This window comes from Numenius arquata, chromosome 2 (genome assembly GCF_964106895.1).
Source record: "Numenius arquata chromosome 2, bNumArq3.hap1.1, whole genome shotgun sequence".
In the NCBI taxonomy this organism is placed as follows: Eukaryota; Metazoa; Chordata; class Aves; order Charadriiformes; family Scolopacidae; genus Numenius; species Numenius arquata.
This window is the reverse complement of record NC_133577.1, coordinates 29446913-29466449: the sequence shown is the minus strand read 5'-3', so window position 1 is coordinate 29466449 and position 19537 is coordinate 29446913. Positions and strand designations below refer to the sequence as shown.

Here is a 19537-nt window from a genome sequence, read left to right as displayed (position 1 = left end):
CATATCTAGCAGTGTTTTCCCCCAGCAGGAAACACAGACAGACTGGTGCTGGCTCCCTGGAGGAGCAGCGCGGCTCTCCCAGCAGCTGAAGCGGCGGCAGAGCAGCGCTGAAGGCAGGCCTGCTCCTTTGCCTGACAGGGAACACCTGCTCAAGTGCCTCAACACGGCGCAGCAAGGCCTGGACAGGCCTCTTCGCTGTGGCGGGCACTTAATGCTGCCAGCTCACAGCTGAAGCTGCGACGCGGAGACATTGCGACCCCTCGGGCAGCAGGGAAAAGCGGTGGCGAGTCGAACTTACTGCCGGCAGCCAGAAGGGGCCGCTGAGGGCGAGCGGCAGCGGCCAAGATGGCCAATACCGTCACTGTGCTGAGCAACGGCCCCGCCTGGCCCTGCCCAGGCAGGGAAACGCGCCTCCTCTCTGCCACATTCCACAGCCCCGGGCCGCCTGCCTGCGACCGGGCCACAGATCAGCGCCTCAGCGGAAGCCCCAGCTGCCCCTGCCGGCGCTGGGTCGGGCGTTACAGTACCAGGCAGACGCGAGCGGACGGAACGCGCATGCGCCGCCCGCCTGTGCAGAGAAGGTGCGCAAACGCCCGGCGGCGCGCGCGCACGCGTGGCCGTTACCGGCCGTAACGGGCGGGCGCCGTGCCCCGGCGGCGGCGATGGCGCGTCGCGTCGTGAGGGGGCTGCTGCTGCTGGAGGCGGCGGGGCTGCTCGGTGCCCTCCTGCTCTACCGCGCCATGGACAGCAGCCAAGGTGCGGCGGGGCGGGGGCGAGCGGGATCGGGGGGAAGCTCCTTCGCGCCGGGGCCGGCTGAGGTGCCCGCAGCGCCTCACGCCGCGGACGCGGGTGTCTTAAGAAAAGCTGCCGTGTTGGGTTAGTAGTTTCGCTGGTATTAGTGTAGGTGCACAGCAGTGGCTTGTTAGGCGGAGCCTGGAGGACAGGTGTTAAAAAAACAAGCTGCTGTTTTGGTTATACAAAACCAAAAGCGTGAGGAAGCCTTTTGAAAGGCAGCACGTGACCGCCAGGAACAAAGCTGTGTCGGGCGTTTGGGTAGTTACAGCATCGGCTCAAACAGGCACTTAAAAAGGAGAGGCTGGTTGCAAATGAGGCAGGAATTGATCAATACTGCTTCAGGAGTCTGATGTTCAGCCCCTGAAGGGACACCCTGGCTTTCGCCTAGGTCTCACAGGTTCTGTGGTGTGACGCTTCCCAGGCAGATGACAGATCCATCTGGCAAGTGGAGGAGGCAGCCAGCATCATCTTCCACATCACTGGGCTTCAGTCCTTCAAGTCTCTTAGACTTAGGATTCAGTGTCTAGGTAACACAAAAACGTGTCAAGCACCAACTTGGTTACTGCAAGATTTGCTGTGCGCAGCAGTGGCCTTATTTTGCATTCAGGGTGCAGCGCTAGTTGGACAGACCCATCCCCCTGCAGGACAAGGTAGTGGGTCCTGCTACCTACAGGATCAGTGCGAGCTGAAATGCAGCTGCTGTGGGGCTGGGAGGGTACAAGCCCACCCATGTCAGCAGTCGTATGGTCTTACACTAAGTTCAAGCTGAATTTCACCTCCATTACATTTGGTATTTCAGATTCAGATGCAGGCAGGCTGTTACACATAAGCTATTTTTCTTTGCATTTTTATTTAAAAAAATATATAACCAAAATGTGGAGAATGGATGTATTAGCCTGTCTTGGTAATTTAGTGCTGGGCATTCATGGTTTCTCATTTCTCCCTTTTCAGTTCTAGGTCCTTGTCCTTCTATGCCTTTGCAGAAGATTAGTTCTTGTAGTTCTGGAAGACGCAGTGAGCTCATCTAACAGCTCAGTAGCTCACAATGAGGCTTTTACCACTTTCTTTGTGCTAGTACTGGCATTGATAAGATCCTTCTATGGCCTTGTAAATAATTAAAATAGCATAAAGCTATCATTATGTGATTTTTCTACTGGTTTGATGGAGTGGCCCACAGAAGGATTCAGTGAACACCTAAAGCTGTGTGAGGAAACAAGGAAATTTTCATTTGCACATCCATCTATGAGAACTGTTCAGCTTCCTATGAATCTGTAGCTTGCATGGGGTTATCACAGTTGTGAGGAAGCTTAGAAAACACTGTGATGAAACAACTGGCTGCACATATGAGTAATCTGAATACAGTCTGTGATACAATTTAAAAAAAAAAGAGAAGTAAATTCAGATCACATTATTTAATGGTGGCTGTAACTATGGAGCCCAGACAAACTTAGGTAAAACTAATCTTGTTAGAAAAACAGCGCATTTAATTATTTGTCTTAAAACACGTTGGGTAAAGTAACTGTGATTTATCTTTCTTCTCAGACTTCAGACATACAATGCAGAAGAGATTTCCATCAATTCTGGAAGGTAGGTTTGTCATCATTCACTTCAGAAGGATGGCTGAAGCTGTAGTTGCATCTTACATATAAACCCAATTTTATTATTGCTTAAAACTTACCCCAGGAGATATTGCAGAAGTGATTACTGTTAGGTATAGGTGCAGTCGGAGTGTCAGACTGTTGGATACGAGTCCTCAGAACTGGAGGACTTTACATCCAGCAAAACGAGCCACAAAGTGGCTCACCTTCAGACATGCCTAACTTAACAGCTGACATGGATTTTCCTATTTTTTCAGTATATTACAAATCCAATGAGTGGTCTGGAATTCACGGCATAAGGGAGAATGACCAAATGACATGGTTAAGCAGCAAGAACTAAAGTAAGAAATATGTATGATTAATTTTAAAATTATTTTATAATAATTATTGTAAAAATGTCCACGTTAAAACATCCAGCTCATCTTTTTGATTTCTTGCCTTTGTACTTGTTTTTCAGCCCTCTGTGCCTGAACTGTTTCTTCCTTTTGATGATACTTTTCACATCCCTATCATGAAGCCACTTGTCACGCTCTATTTCCCACTGGATCTGTTTGGCATCTGTAAGAGGAAAGATGAGAAATAAGGAGCTAATGGATACCTCTGACCACGATGTGGAACACACATGAATCATGTAAAAGTTAAAACTTGGCTACTGTATTTATAAACGTTAATAAAGTGCAAGCTGCTGATTTTTTTTGACACCAGAAAACGTTTTGGCTTTTTCATTTCACAAAACATGCCCTACCATTTCAGACTGTCAGGGTTTAAGACTGCTCTTACCATTGCTTTGTATTTTACTAATGCTAGACACCCCTGCATTAGGCGTAAACAGTGTTTGAGCACTGCTGTTAACACTTTTCAGGTGACACCAGCAAGACTTGTAAAAACTCTACAAAGGACCAATTATTCAATCAGTATACACACATTTAATTCATTAGAATTATTTTTGGGAAACTATTTCTGCTTCACTGATACTGCAAGGAAACAGTAGATAAAGACAGCCATGCCTTATGTTTTCCCTTCAGATGAATCCAGGTCACTCTTTATTAGAGCAAAATTCACCTGAATGCTTGGCAAACAGCACACTATCCATCCTTATTTACAGTGTGAAAGGGTGACATGATAGCCTCTGCCACTTTCCTGAAGCCTTACTCCAGTAGTCACAATTAATACTAGCACTGGGTATCTCTCATAACTGAGGAAAACTAAGCCATGTCTTACTGACATTGAGCTACTGTCCCTACTGTGTCATTTCTAACCATGTGTGTATTTCAGTTAAGGCAGGTACATCTTCTTAAGTACAGAATCTGAGGAGAAAGAAGAAAAATAGCATTACAGCTATCTGCTGTTTGTAGCATGTACTTACTTGCATTATCTCTGTTTGCCATGGCGTTCATTCCAATATTGTCAAACTTAGACCCAGCATTTTCATCCAGCAGATAACCAAACTTTAAAAAGAGAAATTTTAGTATTTTATTACAAAGAAACAAGTAAAATGCTTGATCACTTTTTTTGCTGAGCACTGATCAAACTTACCTCTTCTGCTGATGCCAGTATACCAGCATCTTTGAGTTTTCTCTTCTTTCCTCGGTTGGATCCTTCAAATAAAAAGTATTATTCTTACAAAGGCAGAATTTCAAGTTCATAAAGACATTAAACTGAAGTGTTACTTTTTTAAAATTTACTTAACAAGACCATCTAAAAGAACTGTGTTAGAAACCTTTATTCTCCACTTCTTCCCCCCCCCCCTAAAAAAAGGAAAAGTTTCCAACCAAGAACTAAATAGCACAAATCTGCGCATCGTGTTAGTAACAAATGCACAAACCACCAGTGCAGTTCATTCCTTCCTTCAAAAGTTCCTCCTTTGATTCCCAGTCCTTCAGCAGCAGTTTGTCACTCTGCATTAGGCCACGCTGGCTGGAGGACAAGGGTAAGATCAGCTCCTTTTCATTTATGGTTTATTCAAATCTGAACCCAGATCCAAAAGTGTAGATAACCTACTGTACTAAAACCCTCTGATTGCAAAGTTTTCCAGATTCTGTATTTGTATTAAGCCTTCTTAAATGGAAATCATGGCAGCATTTCCTTACCTTCAAGTGATCCCACAAAATTCATATCTTTCTTTCTCTTCCCCTTTTTACTGACAGACTTCAATTGCTTGTCATTGTTTGGGTCTGACAGAGAAATCAAAAAATACATCAATCCCTCATTCTCAGACCATGTACATGTATTTAAAGCACAGCAGAGAACAAAATATCTTTTTAGGTGTATTTGTCATAACGGTCTGAGTCTTTACTTTAAAAAACTTTAAAGCACAGCGCACACAACCAAATCTGTGATTCCTTCAACCCAGACAATTAAAAATTGATCACTGGTGTGCCGTTTTTTATGCTTTTTTTCCACAGTACCAAAAAAAGAATGAAATATGATACTAAGAGACATAAAATATCAAGGCTAAAAGCAGGTGTTACGTAAACCTTGAATGTCTACTTGTTAAATTTGGTGAAATAATAATCTCATTAAAGATTAATGTGTTAACAGCTGTATGAATAGTTTCCCTCCTCTACCCTCAGTCACCTTCCTGTGACCTTAAGTTATTAGTTGAAATACTCCACAAATCTGTGCTTTTCCAGCCACATAAAGTATATACTGTGCTTTTCAGTTGAAAAGATAATAAAACCATGCAGGTGCAACCATCAGTAATTATTATTACAGTGATAATAAAAATTCGGGTGCATAGCTGTGTTAGAAGAGTAAGCTGTTACTTATGAGAGAGCTATTTAAAAAAAAAAAGTTATCTCAAAAAATCACCATTAACTAGGACTAAAGAAATAAAAAAAAATTACCAAGTACCTGATGTTTTTTCTTATTTTTCCTCTTTGAGATCTTTTCATATTTCTGCCTACTGTAGCCAGTTATTTGTGTATAAAGCTACTTTTATTATCGCCAATGTTTTCGGAATGAAAGAAACATGTCTTGTTCACAAGTTTTTATACCCAGATGCCTGATTGCCACTTGCACCTCGGAGACTGTGCCAGGAAATGTTTCTCTGAAGACTTCATTGTCCAGAGAAGGACTTGTCATTTCTTTACTTAAAAGCCAAACCTCCCACCTAGGTAACTAAATCTAAACTTATATATGTAATTACATATTAGATAACCTATTTTTAAAGCTTTTTATTTGCATTTTTTGATAATAAATGGTACTTTACCTAGGCTGTTATCATCATCAGACACATCCATAAATACACCTCCTTCTTCATCCATATCCTCTCCAAAGTCTTCCTCCATACTTCCTAAGGAGACTTCCTCATCATCCAGATCACTGAATTCATCTTCATCATCAGAATCCTCCCCATCAGCACTGGATTCCTCGCTTCTTTGGCCTTTCTTACCACCTTTGGTTTTCTTTTTTATATTACTAAAAAATATGTAACAAGCTTAGCATTTCATCTGGCAAAATACTGTTCGCATCCAGATAACATCTATCTACCACAAACACTATGTTAGAAAAGTTCAGCATCATTGCAAAATACTGTAAAAGGAGGCTGAGACCTAAGAAACATGTATTATGCACTCACGTATTTTTTCAACATCAGCATATGGATCTGTATTAGAGAAGCCAACCATTTTAAGAAGTTTTGGAGAGAATCCTATTCTGAAATTAACAGAAATGTCAGCTTCAGTATTTTATCTCCTACGTGCCTTTACTCCTTTTCAGAAAGTCTTTTCTGTAAAGCACACAAAATGCTGGTATCTCTAGCAACTCTACTAAATGAAGAAATAAGACTTTTTTTTTTTTTCTTCAGAAAGGAAACATAGTTCTTCACATACTAGATGGTTATTTGCTTTCTTGTCTCCTCTTTACTATTTTTTACTCGCACCAGTCTGGATCACAAAAACGTTCAGGTTTCATTAGAAGTTCAAGCTTTAATTCTCCATTAACCTCAAGAAAAAAGTTTCTGTGCTGATTCAAAAGCTGTATTGCAGGTACTTTAAGTAAAAAAAAAAAGGCTACTTAATGAACCTGCTGACTTCCTGAGAATTGAGCTCTATGATTCTGGATTCCACAAAGTTTATTTACTGCATTAGGTCCAGTTACAACCAGTCCTTATATCAGCAGTACCATTATGCCTCATTCTGCTTACTTTTGTACTTGGTAATTCTCAAACAGAAACCTGAGACAATGAAAAACAAGATTTTACCTTGCTTACTTGGTCACTGCATTGTATAAATAAAATACTACGGGTGTCACGTGTCAGGCCAGCAGACTGTAAGCACTACAGGATCATGATGCTCCATTATGGGACATGCAGAAAAGCAGCATTACCCAACTGCTATTGCCTTTTTTGCAAGGTGATATTCTGAGTCTTTTCAGAAAAGGTCTATCCAATTTTGCAGAGTAAAACTCTATATAGGTATGAAAACAAGAGGTGAAAGAACCAATTTAAAGTCTTACCCAGCAAAATCAAGGTCATCCTGGCCAACATCAATGGCATTATCAGCAGCTTCAAATTTATCTAGGGGGGGAAAATTGTTTGTTACTACAAAACAAAGTCAAATAAAGAAATATAAAGCCATTGCAAAATATATTACTTTTAGGTATCATTTTCCTGAACAGTTTGTATGATCTGCATCAGTAACAAAGGACCCTGATACCAAAAGATTCATACTCTTATATATAAATACTCCACAAAACAGTTACCTAAAGTTAACTGGAATTTTCTGAAGAAATATTTTAATTTGGAAAATAATAACAGTTTCTTTTTATCCAGGACATAATTTCTGGCCAGAACCAGATGATGTGGGAAGCAGCCAAACACAAATGGACACCATTGCCCAGTAATTCAAACATAGTGGGCAGGTGGGATATCACGAGTCTCGAACACTTGCTCCAAGTCAGATAGAACAAAGACTCAATTAAGAAGTATTCACTGTAATTTCTGACAGAAAAGCAAGCAGACTAGAGGGTGAAAGCTCCTACCATCGAACTCGCTTAGGAACAAATTGCTATATAAAATAGCAGGTAAAAACAAAATCTAAAAAATTACAGCTGCTCTGTTTCAAAGAGTAAAAGCTGACATTAGAAGGTCCTTAATTCAAGCTTCTGAATTTATGCAGCAAATTCTCAGAGACAGTTAACTTATTAGAGATACTAACAATAAAACAACAAACAGTTAGCAACAGATTCTTGTCATAACACAGACCATACTGTGTCACTAAGGAAGAATCTACTATGGGAGTTCAAAATTCTCCAAAAATATTGTACAAAACAGTTGTGGAGAGCTAATTGGATTATTCTTTTTTTTCAAATAATGTACACAATATACATATATATATAATTAATATATACGTGTAAGTAAAATATGAAATCATAAAATAACGGACATTCTATGGTAAACTAACAAATACAGATTCTGGAATAAATCATACACTAATTCCAAAGCAAACAAAGTACATGCTACAGGAAGAGCTAAGACTACTGCAGAAGTTTGCCAAGGACCTAACTGAACAAACAACCTCATGAAAGATATTAGGAACGATGAGAGAAACTGTGAGGAAGACTGGAAAAGGCCAAGCAGTAAAGAAAGAACAGAAGCAAATGTTATGTGCTGTTTTAAAAAGTTATTTAACTCTCAGAGTACATTAGGAATAGAACAAAAAGGCATGAACTGCCACTCATGAGCTTATGTTCAAAATCAGATGTTTTCCAACCATTCGAACAAGCTGAACGCTACTGGAGTAGTGAGAGCAAGACCCCTCGTACCAGATGCTCATCCACTTGGCTTACATGGAGGACAGTATGAACTACTGGCTGTAGTAACATAGAATGGGAACTGGAAAGTCAGTTTTCTTTCACTACCATACTCCTGTATTTGGTTCTTTTATACAATATAAACTATAAAAAGGATAAATTAATAATTTGCAAAAGCAGGAAATATTGGGGTAGTTACTGCAAGGAAAAACATAACCTTACCCAATGCTCTTTCAAATTCATCATCATCTACATCTTCCACACTTTCTTCATCATCCTGACGCTTTTGTTTCTCTCTCCTCTTATCGAACTTAGAATAAAATCTGAAATAATATATTGCTCTCAGACATAAAATTGCAGGTGATGATAATTATGACAAGTTTTTTTTTTAAAAAACAACCTGCAGATTTTTTTATAAATATGTTGCCAGTTGCAAATTGTACATAATGGTTTCAAACATCTCAAATCTGAGATTTATATTTTTTTGTTTTTTCAAAGAGTAAGCCACTACTGTAAGATCTAAAACAAAAAAATTCACAGCCAAAGGTGCCAAAAATTATAAAAAGGTACAAGATGATGAACATCTGCCTTATACTGCTAAGGAAGAAAGGATCAAGTTCAACTTGAATCTAATGAGGGGAAAAAATAATGTAAGAGAGATTCACCCATTAATTTGTTACATTTTCCCCCACAGCACTCTCCTCTTGTGTGCTTAGTTTTAACTTCTGTCAGCTATTTTAAACTACTTTCTCTCCCTTTCGTATTAAAGAAACACCAAACACAAAAGGCAAATTTCATCATATACAAGAGCAAAAGAATACACTTCAAATGTGTAATCTCAGTTTCAGTGATCTTCAGTGTAACAATACCGTTAACTTTTCAGACAGAGGCATGCTTTTAAGCTGCTTTTCTTTAACCTGAAAATTAATACCACTATTTTATTTATTAACTAGTCAATATTATATTCCTCAATCTTATAATATCCATTAATGAAAATTAGTAAGTTTTGCAGCTTGATACTGCAAAAAAAAAAAAAATTAAAAGTCCCTACAGCAATGAATATATTAAATAAAAACAAAGAAAGCCACCAAAAATAATTACACAAAATAAATTAATTAAAACATAGATTTCCTAAAAAGAAACTCAAGGTAACGACTATTTTTATTTAACAAGAACAAATTTTTGCCAAATGTGCCTCCCTTCAATTTTAGTATTACAGCTGCATTTTTATATCATAATCTGAAGGGAAAGCCAACTAAGTGGAAAAAACTACAAATAATAAAATCAGAAATACACAGAAAACTAGCTTCTCTGAATTTTTTTGCATTGCTCCATTCTAATAAGATTTGATGCTAATAACATAAGCAAGGTATATTCCAGATTTTTTTGAAATATACCTCTAATGCATAATTACAACCCCCAAGACATTCATCATTACCCACTGTTTAAGGCTTCTTTATTACAATGTCAGATTACTTGATTGCAGACTACAAGCGCAGATTGCCTTTGCTCAGAAATGACTAAGCACTTTTGACATGTTGAAATTATTTTCTAAGGAAAGTGCTATCACCACAAGTCACTCAAATTAATCAAATTTTGCAAACAATTGGAATACCAGAGAATACTTATGAAAGGTAATGGGTTTTGATGGCATTGCATTAAAAAACAACACTTAAGATGAATGTTCACAAGTATTTCATTACCTGTGAAAAAACACTTCATCCACTGGGATTTTGCTTTCATCTTTGGCACGGAATTCCTTACTGTTGACTGCAAAAACAAAAAAAGAACTGATTTTGCCTTAAGTTAAATGATTGTTATTCTTTTAAAAGGTTAAACAGCATGCACAGACAGAAGTAGGCAGGTACCCAGTGCCACCCGTTAAATAAAGTGGAGCTCACCTCAAAACCTCTTCAAACTAACAGTTCTCAGTGTGTATACTGATTCTTAGATGTGAACAAACCCCATGGAAAAACTCAAGCGGCATAGCCCTAACCAGGTTCTAATTTATATATCAGCAAGGGAGGTTAGCAAGCACCTAAAGCAGGAACGCATTTTTTAAAAAGGGGGGGGGGGGAAGAGAAAAATAAAAGAGTAGGAAATGAGATAAACTCGCTGTCATGCACTAAAACACTGGAACTACATCTGCCCAGCACTCCTGCCAGTAGAAATGATCATCAACAGCTGGAAAGGCAAGACCATACACCAGCTAAGCACGTTGAAGAAGGGATCAAGCCTCACCTTGCCTCCATTTCTGAGGAACTGAGGCAAAACATGACACTGCAACAGCAGATCGACTAGGGGACTGAACCAGTTCCCTGTGGAGAAGCTTTTTACCCTCATACATTCCCCTTCCTTCCTCCATGTCAAAAGTAAACCAAAGGAGAAAGAGCTGCTGATTATCTCAGTGGGCACAGATGATAACATTTTCTAAGTGACAAGGGTCCAAGTTTCTGAAACCAGATGAGCATCCTCACAGAAGGGCTCTTCAAATGAATAGTAGAAGGTACCAGAGGTTTGCGATCTCAGTTCTCTAAGCCTCAGCAGAGACTAGCTATATGCAACAAGTGCATATTTTTGTATCTACATCAATATATCCCTATTTTTTTATCAGATTAGTCTGCTTCTTCAACTCAGAATAAATTAAGAATGGAAAAAGCAGACTGTACCTTCAAACGCATCCTAGGGAAAAATTCCTGCTTGAAGCTTTGATAGCCATGGGACCATGCACCAGTAAAGGTACATCAGCCAATCTGTATAACTAACACCTCTGTGCAACACAACAGACCCAAAGTTAGAGGAAAGCACATCCCTGGGAACTTTACAGAGATTCTACCACAGAAAATGGTATCTCTTCTGTCCTTAAGCAACATATTTTACTGATGGTTTACCCTGATTTTTAAACTGCTTTTTCTTACCACCAAATCCTGCCCTTAATCACTGGGAACAGTGGGACTAGACAAAAGGCAGCCTCTTTCTGGAAGCAGGAAGATTCTTAGCAAAATGACAGTGCCAAAGACACCTTACACTAATCCTAACAATAGCTGCAGCTGCAGCATTGTATGGAGTAATCCATACCATTTACTGAAAGAGCTTAATGTGATTTAAATCATTACATAAATCCATTTTCTGAGATTTTAAGTCGATTTTCAAAACAAAAATGATTATATGATAAATTGGAAAAAAAGAAAAATATTAACTACACACCACTACTACTATATTAACTACTGCTGGATCAGCATATGTTTTAAAGATTCTTATATAATTTTAGATATTTTTAAGAACGTCAAAAAACATTATTCATAAAACTCGGATGCTAGATATAAGAATGTGAGCAGTCACGTGAGCAGAAAATTTACTTCATATTTTATAAATTCCTGTCCCTCTGAGGTTAGAACCCTAACAGATTGCACTTCTAACTAGAAGTATCATTAGCTGGAATAAATTCTAAGGCGTTTCGATCCCCTCCAGAGGGATCACATTGCCAGCTATAAGCAAATTTGTAACAATGTTCTAAAGTTTTTATACAAGATTGCAAATCTACTCTTTACCCAAGGGGTGTATTTCCTTTTAGGGGAAAAAAGATAACAGCACATGAGAAGGTATAGGAAGCATATGCAGGTCATAGCAAAAGTAGCACAGGAAAAAAGGCACGCAGCTTTCAGTAGCTCTGTCCTTTGTTATACATTTCTTAACGGGATGGCTAAACGGAAGATATGATCATCATGCATTGCCTAAGAAAAAGGAATTACTACAATAGAAAGTAATTGATGATTAGGGGGGAAAACAGAGAAAAGGAAGGTCTTTAAAAAAATGTGGCGTGTAACCAAGTGCTACAACAGAAGACAAAACTGTTATCCTACTCAAGAAGCTAACAGTTGAGGTAGCTGACTTTCCCTATGTCATTTGTTCTTAAAATGATTCAATGGATCCAAAGTTTCAGCTATGGAGATTCCATGCACCCTTACAATAAGATTAGACCTGATCCTGAACATCAGGCACCACCACTACACTCCTGATGGACAGGACTTTCTTTTATTGCTAACAGAAATAGCATAGACAGCACAGATGGCACGTCTACAACAACCAGCCAAGAATTGTTTACTGAAACAGGGCTGGCTTTCTTAACTGAAAAAGGGCTGGCTTACCTGCAAGATTCTGCATATCTTTCATAAACTGCTTCTTCTTCAGCTGCATTACCACACTGTTGGTGTTTTCTGTAGCAGAACATAAATCAGAAACAAATTACTTTATTACTATTGATACAAAAATGTGAGGAGTGGCTGACACCAGTGGGTCATGCTGCTGTCTACGGGGACTTTGACAGGCTGGAAAAAATGGGCTGACAGGAACCTCATGCTGTTCAACAAGGGGAAGTGCAAAGTCCTCCACCTGGGAAGGAACAACCCCAAGCACCAGTATATGCTGGGGGCTGCTCATCGGGAGAGCAGCTTGGCGGAAAAGACCCTGGGTGTCCTGGTGGACACCAAGTTGAGCCAGCAATATGCCTCTGCAGCAAAAGAGGCTAACAGTATCCTTGGCTGCATTAGGTAGACTGTTGCCAGCAGGTAGAAGGAGGAGATCCTTTCCCTCTACTCAGCACTTGCGAAACCACACCTGGAGTGCTGTGTCCACGCCTGGGCTCCCCAGTACAAGGCAGACATGGGCATACTGGAGAGTGTCCAGCGAAGGGCCACTAAGATGATGAAGGGACTGGAGCATCTCTCCTGTGAGGAAAGGCTGAAAGAACTATGATTGTTTAGATTGGAGGGGACTCAGGGAGATCTCATCAAATCAAATACCTGGACAGTGTAAAGAAGATGGAGCCAGGCACTTTTCAGTGGTGCCCATGACAGGGCAAGAGGTGATGGACACAAACTGAAACACAGGAGGCTCTGTCTGAACACCAGGAAACTCTCTTTCATTGCAAAGGTGACTGTGCGCTGGCACAAGTTGCCCAGAGATGCTGTGGAGTCTCCATTCTTGGAGACATTCAAAAGCTATCTGGACAGCCTGGGCAACCTGCTGTACATGTCCCTGCGTCCAGATGGTCCTTTCCAATCTCAACCATTCTGCAGTCTTTACATTCCCCTATCACTTTGCTAATTCCTGCTAGGTTAGGAATTTCTACACTGCAGATGTGAGAGGCAACAGTATGTGTCAACTGGTTCTGAGATGCAGACATCTCTCTTGCAGCCCTGAAGGCTGATCCCACTCCTTTGTTGCACCACATGCACCCCGAACACTCAACAAGCACAAAGGGTTACTTAGCAATTAGAGAGAAAAAGAGTTTGGTCACCATCAATAATCAAGATCATGTGGTAATACATACAGAGAAATTCCTACCTTTGCCTTTATGGACTTTGGGGTTTCTGTACACAAAGCGATCCAAGAATCTCATTAATGTAAAATCCTGCAAAGGGTCACCAGAGTACTGAATATGATTGCCCTAAAAGAAGAAGAAAAAAAAAAACCAAAAATCGTTAAGGTCTTCATTTCAGGAAGATGGCAACTAAACATAGAGGACTCAAACATTAAACCACACTTCAAAAAGACACAGACTTGAGGATGTTTCATCACATAAGCCTGACCTGTTATTACACTCCTGTACAGGTTCTTGTTCTTAGAGTTTCAGTATTTTCTTAACCAAAACCACCTCCTTCATTTTTTTTTCAGTAATGAACTGCCTTGCAATGTACTGTGCTAACAGCAGTTAATACTCAGCACTATTTGGATACCATGTATCCCGATGAAAATAAGTATTTTATATTTGTGTAGGTTTGAGTATTTTTTGCACGATACCACAACAGTATTAGAAAATAATTTGTTGCAACAGCAGGGTTCCCCACATAAAAAACCCACTTTAAATAAAGGACAGACCTAAACTCTAAAAAACCTTTAAGAATCACATAATACCCACATTTTTACCAAGTTAATTACTTTTGTGAGCAGTCTCCTTTAGAGAAAACACTTCCACGAAAAGCTTTGCATTTGAGTGTGTGTTACAATATGGCAGAGCTGCAAGTTCCCTGCAGAGAGCAAGGAGGCTTTATAAAGTATTTTTTCAAACAGCAAAAGACAGTTAACATAAAAATGAAACTTCAGAGCTACAGACTAGTAAAAGCACTTACTTCCAGAATTGTTTTTGCAAAGAGGGCCACAGACGGATGAAAATGTTCAGAAAGCTGAAAAGACAAGAATCACTTATTTATTTCTACTTTAAAAATAAGTGCAGTCATTATTCATGTTGACATATCAGACTCCTGACAACACCTCTGTGTCATAAGACCGCTCTATAACTGACCAAATAACGTGCAGACACATGTAGTAGTGCAAGGCTCACATGTTCTGCCCTTGAATAACTGAAAAACTTCAAGTTCTCATCTTTTGTTTGTGTTAACTAAATACATCCTCACTTAACATTGTATCTAATTCAACATTAAAAAGCTTTATTGATACAAAGCTAAGATCCAAAAGTCAAAAAATATTGTTCAAATCTCCATTTAAAAATTCCTATTCCCTACGCTGGATATCAGTGACATACACAAGCTTAAAGCTGAAGAATGTGTCATTTAACCTTTCTGTTATGTTACCCAGGTAGCTACTCCAGGAATAACCAAGTTAATTTTCTTCTCTCAATACAAGGGTCACACTAAGAAACACAGTAACCAGCAACGTAAGAATGCCTTACCTTCTTCAGTTCCCAAAGGCTTGTACTTTCAGCACCGCAGTATAAAGGACTTCGATGCATAGGATCATACGAAGCTCCACTCTTCCTGCCTGAGGGGTGGAGGAGACAACAACAACTTGAATTTCCTCAAGCAACTTTATGAGAGTACTATTTTTATTTCATCATGACAATAATGCTGCCCATCACTCTTAGCTGGACAGGCCACAGATTCATTCAGTAGCAAGAAAGGGTTATATTCAGCTGCCCTTCCCCAGTGTATGATCAGGTGCACAGGTGAGTTCCTACATGCTCCCAAAGAAGCTCTTGAAAAGCCCTGCTCTGCCCCAAAAGGTCCTCAAGAAAGAATGAAGCTAGAAGCAAGTTCAAAGCTAAACAAATTGTTCTACCAAGCTTCACAAGCAAATGAGCAGTTACGTGTCCTAACCTTGGCTAAATCACTCTGAAAGTGCCTGAATTTGGAAGCAAAAAATCCCCAGCCTGTTTACTGCTTAGGCACAAACGCAGTAAGCTGCATGAAGTGAAATACACTAGCAGATTCATACACTCTCTTCATCACCACTGAGCTAACAGATAAATTATTCTGACGGGTTGCTTTGAATCAAATTTCCAATTTGAAAAACTAATATAATGTTTTAATCACTTAATTTCAAAACAAGTCTTGCTCAACACATCACTGTTACAGAATATCAGAAGTTAAATGAATTACATTTTCTTGCTAATTTACCTCCCATATTCAGATGATGCACCCAAGAGGCTGTTGAATTTGAGTTGTTTGTTTTAGCAGAATTTTCTGTTGTGCTCCTCTCTTCACCTTTTACTTCTTTGTCCGCATCCACAAATTTTTCCTCAGCCTCTTCAGCCTCTTCTTGATCCTTAAAGCACTCCTCATCATCCGACTCCTAAACAACAAAAAATGTTAGTGAATAGCTTTCCCTTTCCAGTTTTATTCTGATTTATTAGAAAAATGCATATATAGTTCTTAAGAAGCTACTTAAAAAATATAATCAAATGCTGGCCAATATTAAGTAATACAGATTTTTGGCCTTAATACAGTACTGAAAATCGAACTTTACGGCTTATATCACACAAGTGTAATGGTCCCTCCCCGCCTGAAGAACAAAAGGAAAAAAAAATCCAGTCCTGCCTAGGTATACTTCAGAAACTGCAGACAGAAGAAACAAACAGGCCATGTTTTGACAAATGTTTTGGGCAAAGAATGTTTACCTGCATACTTATACAGCATTTAGGAAAATAATCCTCTCTCCATGAGTGAAGTCCACAGGACCTGCTAGAATGCTTAAAACACCCTCATCTATGCAGATTTTTGATGTAGCTATAATTGTTCCAGTGTTTTCTCCCATAACGTAACATATTAGCAAATCCTCAGGTTGCTAATAAACAGGTTAAGGAAACTTATGCTTATGATACTAGCTCATATTGGAAAAACAATGAGATAAAGAAATAATCTTATACCACATGATCCTGTAACTGGACCCTTAATTCTGGTTTTACTTTCAGAAGCTCAGAGAGAAGGTAGAGGGTTCCACAAATGAAGGGTGGCATTTGTCCACAAGTGACTTGAAGTAACCTCTTCACAAAGGCCTTCACACGCCGTAACACTACATCTGCCTTCAGAGATTTATAGACAAGATTAAGAAACATGGATGGCTTTGAGCAGGCTGCTAAAGCAGGATCTAGAAGCTTCCTGTAGAACACACAGGAGAAAATATTGCTGATTGTCATAATCCATGTAGGAGAATAATTGCTATTAACAACAATCATCTACATTTTTCAGCGTGCCATCTAAAAGACCAGTGACAGTTTCTTCCCCAGTTCCCACTCAAAACAGTTATGATCAACCCTGAACTGCCAATAGCTGTGTAATATTTCTAGATATAAAAAAGCTTGTATCAGTAAGATACTGTAAGAAAATATAAAGAAACTGAGTTCGACTGAAAACAGTTACAAAATTTGAACTATTCAAAGTAAGAAACTAATCTGATTTATTCAGATTTTCAAAAAATAGAAAGAAAATGGTTAGCAATTCATATGCTTCACAATCAGACCAGACATATGTGCTGGCAAGTTCATTTTCTTTCCCACTTTTTTTCCAGACTGCCAGGCACAGAAAGGCCCCTGAATATGCTGCACATTCTGGGGAAACTTGAGTTCCCTATTTAAAAATCAGCAACTTCCTTTTGGTCTACTAAACAGAAGCCTACAAAGACTCTAAACAATTAGCTGGGACAAAAAAAAAACTAGATACTTTTATAACACAAGGCTTTCCAACCATACAAATTAAATCCTCTAAAGAATTTGTTAACATAAGATTTCCCTGTCCCCCAAATGAAAAAAGGAAACAAGACTTTAGGTTATTATGTGACTAAACCACTGCACCCATAAAAGTGAATTCAGAAGTAGATATCTATTAGTTTTAAGTAATATCTGGAGTTAAAACATGCTACCAGAAAACAGTGCAAAGGCTTAAATGCATATGTTGTGTTCTCAGGATCTAGAACTACCATTTGTTTTATTTCCACATTAAGTCAAAGAATTGTCATGCTTTTTCTTCTAGCTCATACAAAACATCAGAAATCTTAGCCAATGAGATTCAATACTCACAAGATGTTAAAGGCAAAATAAGTGTTTCTACAACTTTAAATTAACGGTGACTCTCTTATAAAATGAAATTTATAACAAAAAATGCAAAGTTGTCACTTACTTGTATAGTGCAGCGTAGTACCTATCGGATACAGTCTGCTGAGCGTCCATCACTTGAAATAGTAACATCAGGGCCTGGACACTGGTACTGAAGTTCACAAGATGCAGAACTTTAAACAAGGTGTCCATTTGTTCTTTCACTTTCTCATCTCCAGTCTCAGCATAAGGGTAAGCTCTGTTTACCCCACAAAGAAGAGCACTGAGCATTTTGGATTCAACATCTTTTTTCTTAATGCAGTTCCGAAAAAAGGAAAAGTACAAAGTTATCAGCTTGTTAGCCAATGTACTTTCTTCGTGACTGAGGACTATCTGATTTAGAAAGCAAATGGCGTAATATTGAGTTTTCACATTAATGTTTGTCCGGTACAAAAGCCTCTCCACCTCACTGCACACTACTCCCTTCATATTTGGATGCTTGTGAAGTAATGTCTCTAAGAGATAAGAGGCTTTGGTGGCAATTTTGTTCTGAGGGTCCCCCAGTTTATTTACCAGCTGAACAAGCAGAACTTTCTCCTGCTCAGGCTTGTTACAGAGAAGCTCGTGGGAAACTGCCAATGCTCGGGATTTCGTTGCCGTCAAAGAATCATGACCCAGTGTTTCTAACGCCTGCACAAACTCTGCCACCTGCAGTTTCAGCTGATGCTCAAAGTACCAGAGTATTAATCGTCTGTCCCTGGAATCCCTGTTGCCACTTGACATCTTCTCTATGTTGTTAAATGGTCGCTGCGAGAAAGACCATAACTTTCGGTTGTCTGGTAAGAGATCTGAAATGAGAAGCTCCTTGAAAGTATCCAAAGCCATGTGGCTCTGATGCCTGCTGCCCTTTTTCTTTATGAGGTTTACCAAGTTCTCAACAAATTGGATACTGTGGACAGCACTGTCCTGAATGAGAAGGGTCATTGCCGCCATCCTGTCAGCCAAGGTACCTGATGAGACAACGGTTTTCATCCATGCCGAAGAGGCTCCCTTCTGATAATCTGTCTTATTCTTATACAGGTCTGTCTCATGCTGGTACAGCTTTTGGGCCAAGGCCTTATACCTGGACAGAAGCATTTGATTTTGGGGCTCCGAAGAGAATTCGTTGGTGTATTCTAGATCATACCATTTGCTCCCTGGTTTGATCAGTATCACTTGCCTAGCATGAAATTCAAAATCTTCTTCTGGCCTCTCTTTCTTTGTTGAAAGGTGCTGGTCCTGATCACTGCCAGCTTTTTTCTTCTTGCTGTCTTTCACACCACTTGCCTTTTCGTTGACTGCGTTTTCCTTGACTGCCTTTTCCTTGACTTTTTTTTCTTTTTTCGCTTCTAACGAAGGAGGGTTAGCTTCTTTCTTGCTCTTCTCTTTCTTTGGGGGCTTCTCTTTCTTCTCGTTGCCACCACCACCCTCCTCCTCCTCCTCCTCCTCCTCCTCCTCCACCACCTGGCAACTTTTCGCATACTTGCCGATGCCCAGGGAGCTGACGAAGGCCTCCAGCTCCCCTGCCTTCAGGTCGTCGATCGTGTCCTTCTTGCCGCCGTCCACCATCTCCTCCGCCTCGTCCACGGCGCACAGCATCAGGTAGTCTTGCTGTGGGCGGCAGCGCACAGCCGTTACAGGCCGACCGCGGCCCCGGGCCGCGCGCTCCCAACGGCTCCCCACACCTCGCGCCCCACACGGGCCCGGCCCGGCCCGGCCCGGCGGTGCCCCGCCGCCACGTGCTCCCGCTCCCTCTCCCCCCCCCCCCCCCCCAGTCCCCTTACCTTGGTGCCGCCGAGACGCAGCACCTCATCCAGCGTAAAGCCTTCGGCATCTCCACTTTCTCCTTCTTCATCCTCCTCCACTTCGCCGCTGTCACCACCCGCCTCCTTCGAGCCCCTCACGCCGAAGTGCCACAACCCCGCCATCGCTGCCCGCCGGAAGCTCTTGCGCGCACGCGCTTCCGGGCCCGGCGGGACGGCGGGAGCGCAGGTCCTGCAAGGGGGGAGTAGGGCGTGCGCGG

General features: G+C 40.4%; 2 protein-coding genes across 2 annotated transcripts; one reads left to right on the top strand and one right to left on the bottom strand.

Annotated features, from left to right (window-relative positions):
• The first annotated feature begins 662 nt into the window (after positions 1-662).
• On the top strand, positions 663-3096 carry CEBPZOS (CEBPZ opposite strand). The gene is made up of 4 exons (XM_074161783.1): positions 663-756; positions 2338-2382; positions 2651-2734; positions 2851-3096. The coding sequence occupies exons 1-3, from the start codon at positions 663-665 to the stop codon at positions 2731-2733; spliced, it is 222 nt and encodes a 73-aa protein (XP_074017884.1). The 3' UTR covers position 2734; positions 2851-3096.
• CEBPZ (CCAAT enhancer binding protein zeta) lies at positions 1650-19447 on the bottom strand. The gene is made up of 16 exons (XM_074164129.1): positions 19299-19447; positions 17561-19125; positions 16312-16543; positions 15563-15737; positions 14839-14927; positions 14279-14332; positions 13494-13596; positions 12296-12364; positions 9851-9917; positions 8370-8470; positions 6852-6912; positions 5605-5813; positions 4484-4567; positions 3930-3991; positions 3760-3841; positions 1650-2951 (listed from the first exon to the last, which is right to left on the bottom strand). Exons 1-16 carry the CDS (start codon positions 19440-19442, stop codon positions 2812-2814), a joined length of 3237 nt encoding a protein of 1078 aa, XP_074020230.1. The 5' UTR covers positions 19443-19447; the 3' UTR covers positions 1650-2811.
• Positions 19448-19537: the final 90 nt, after the last annotated feature.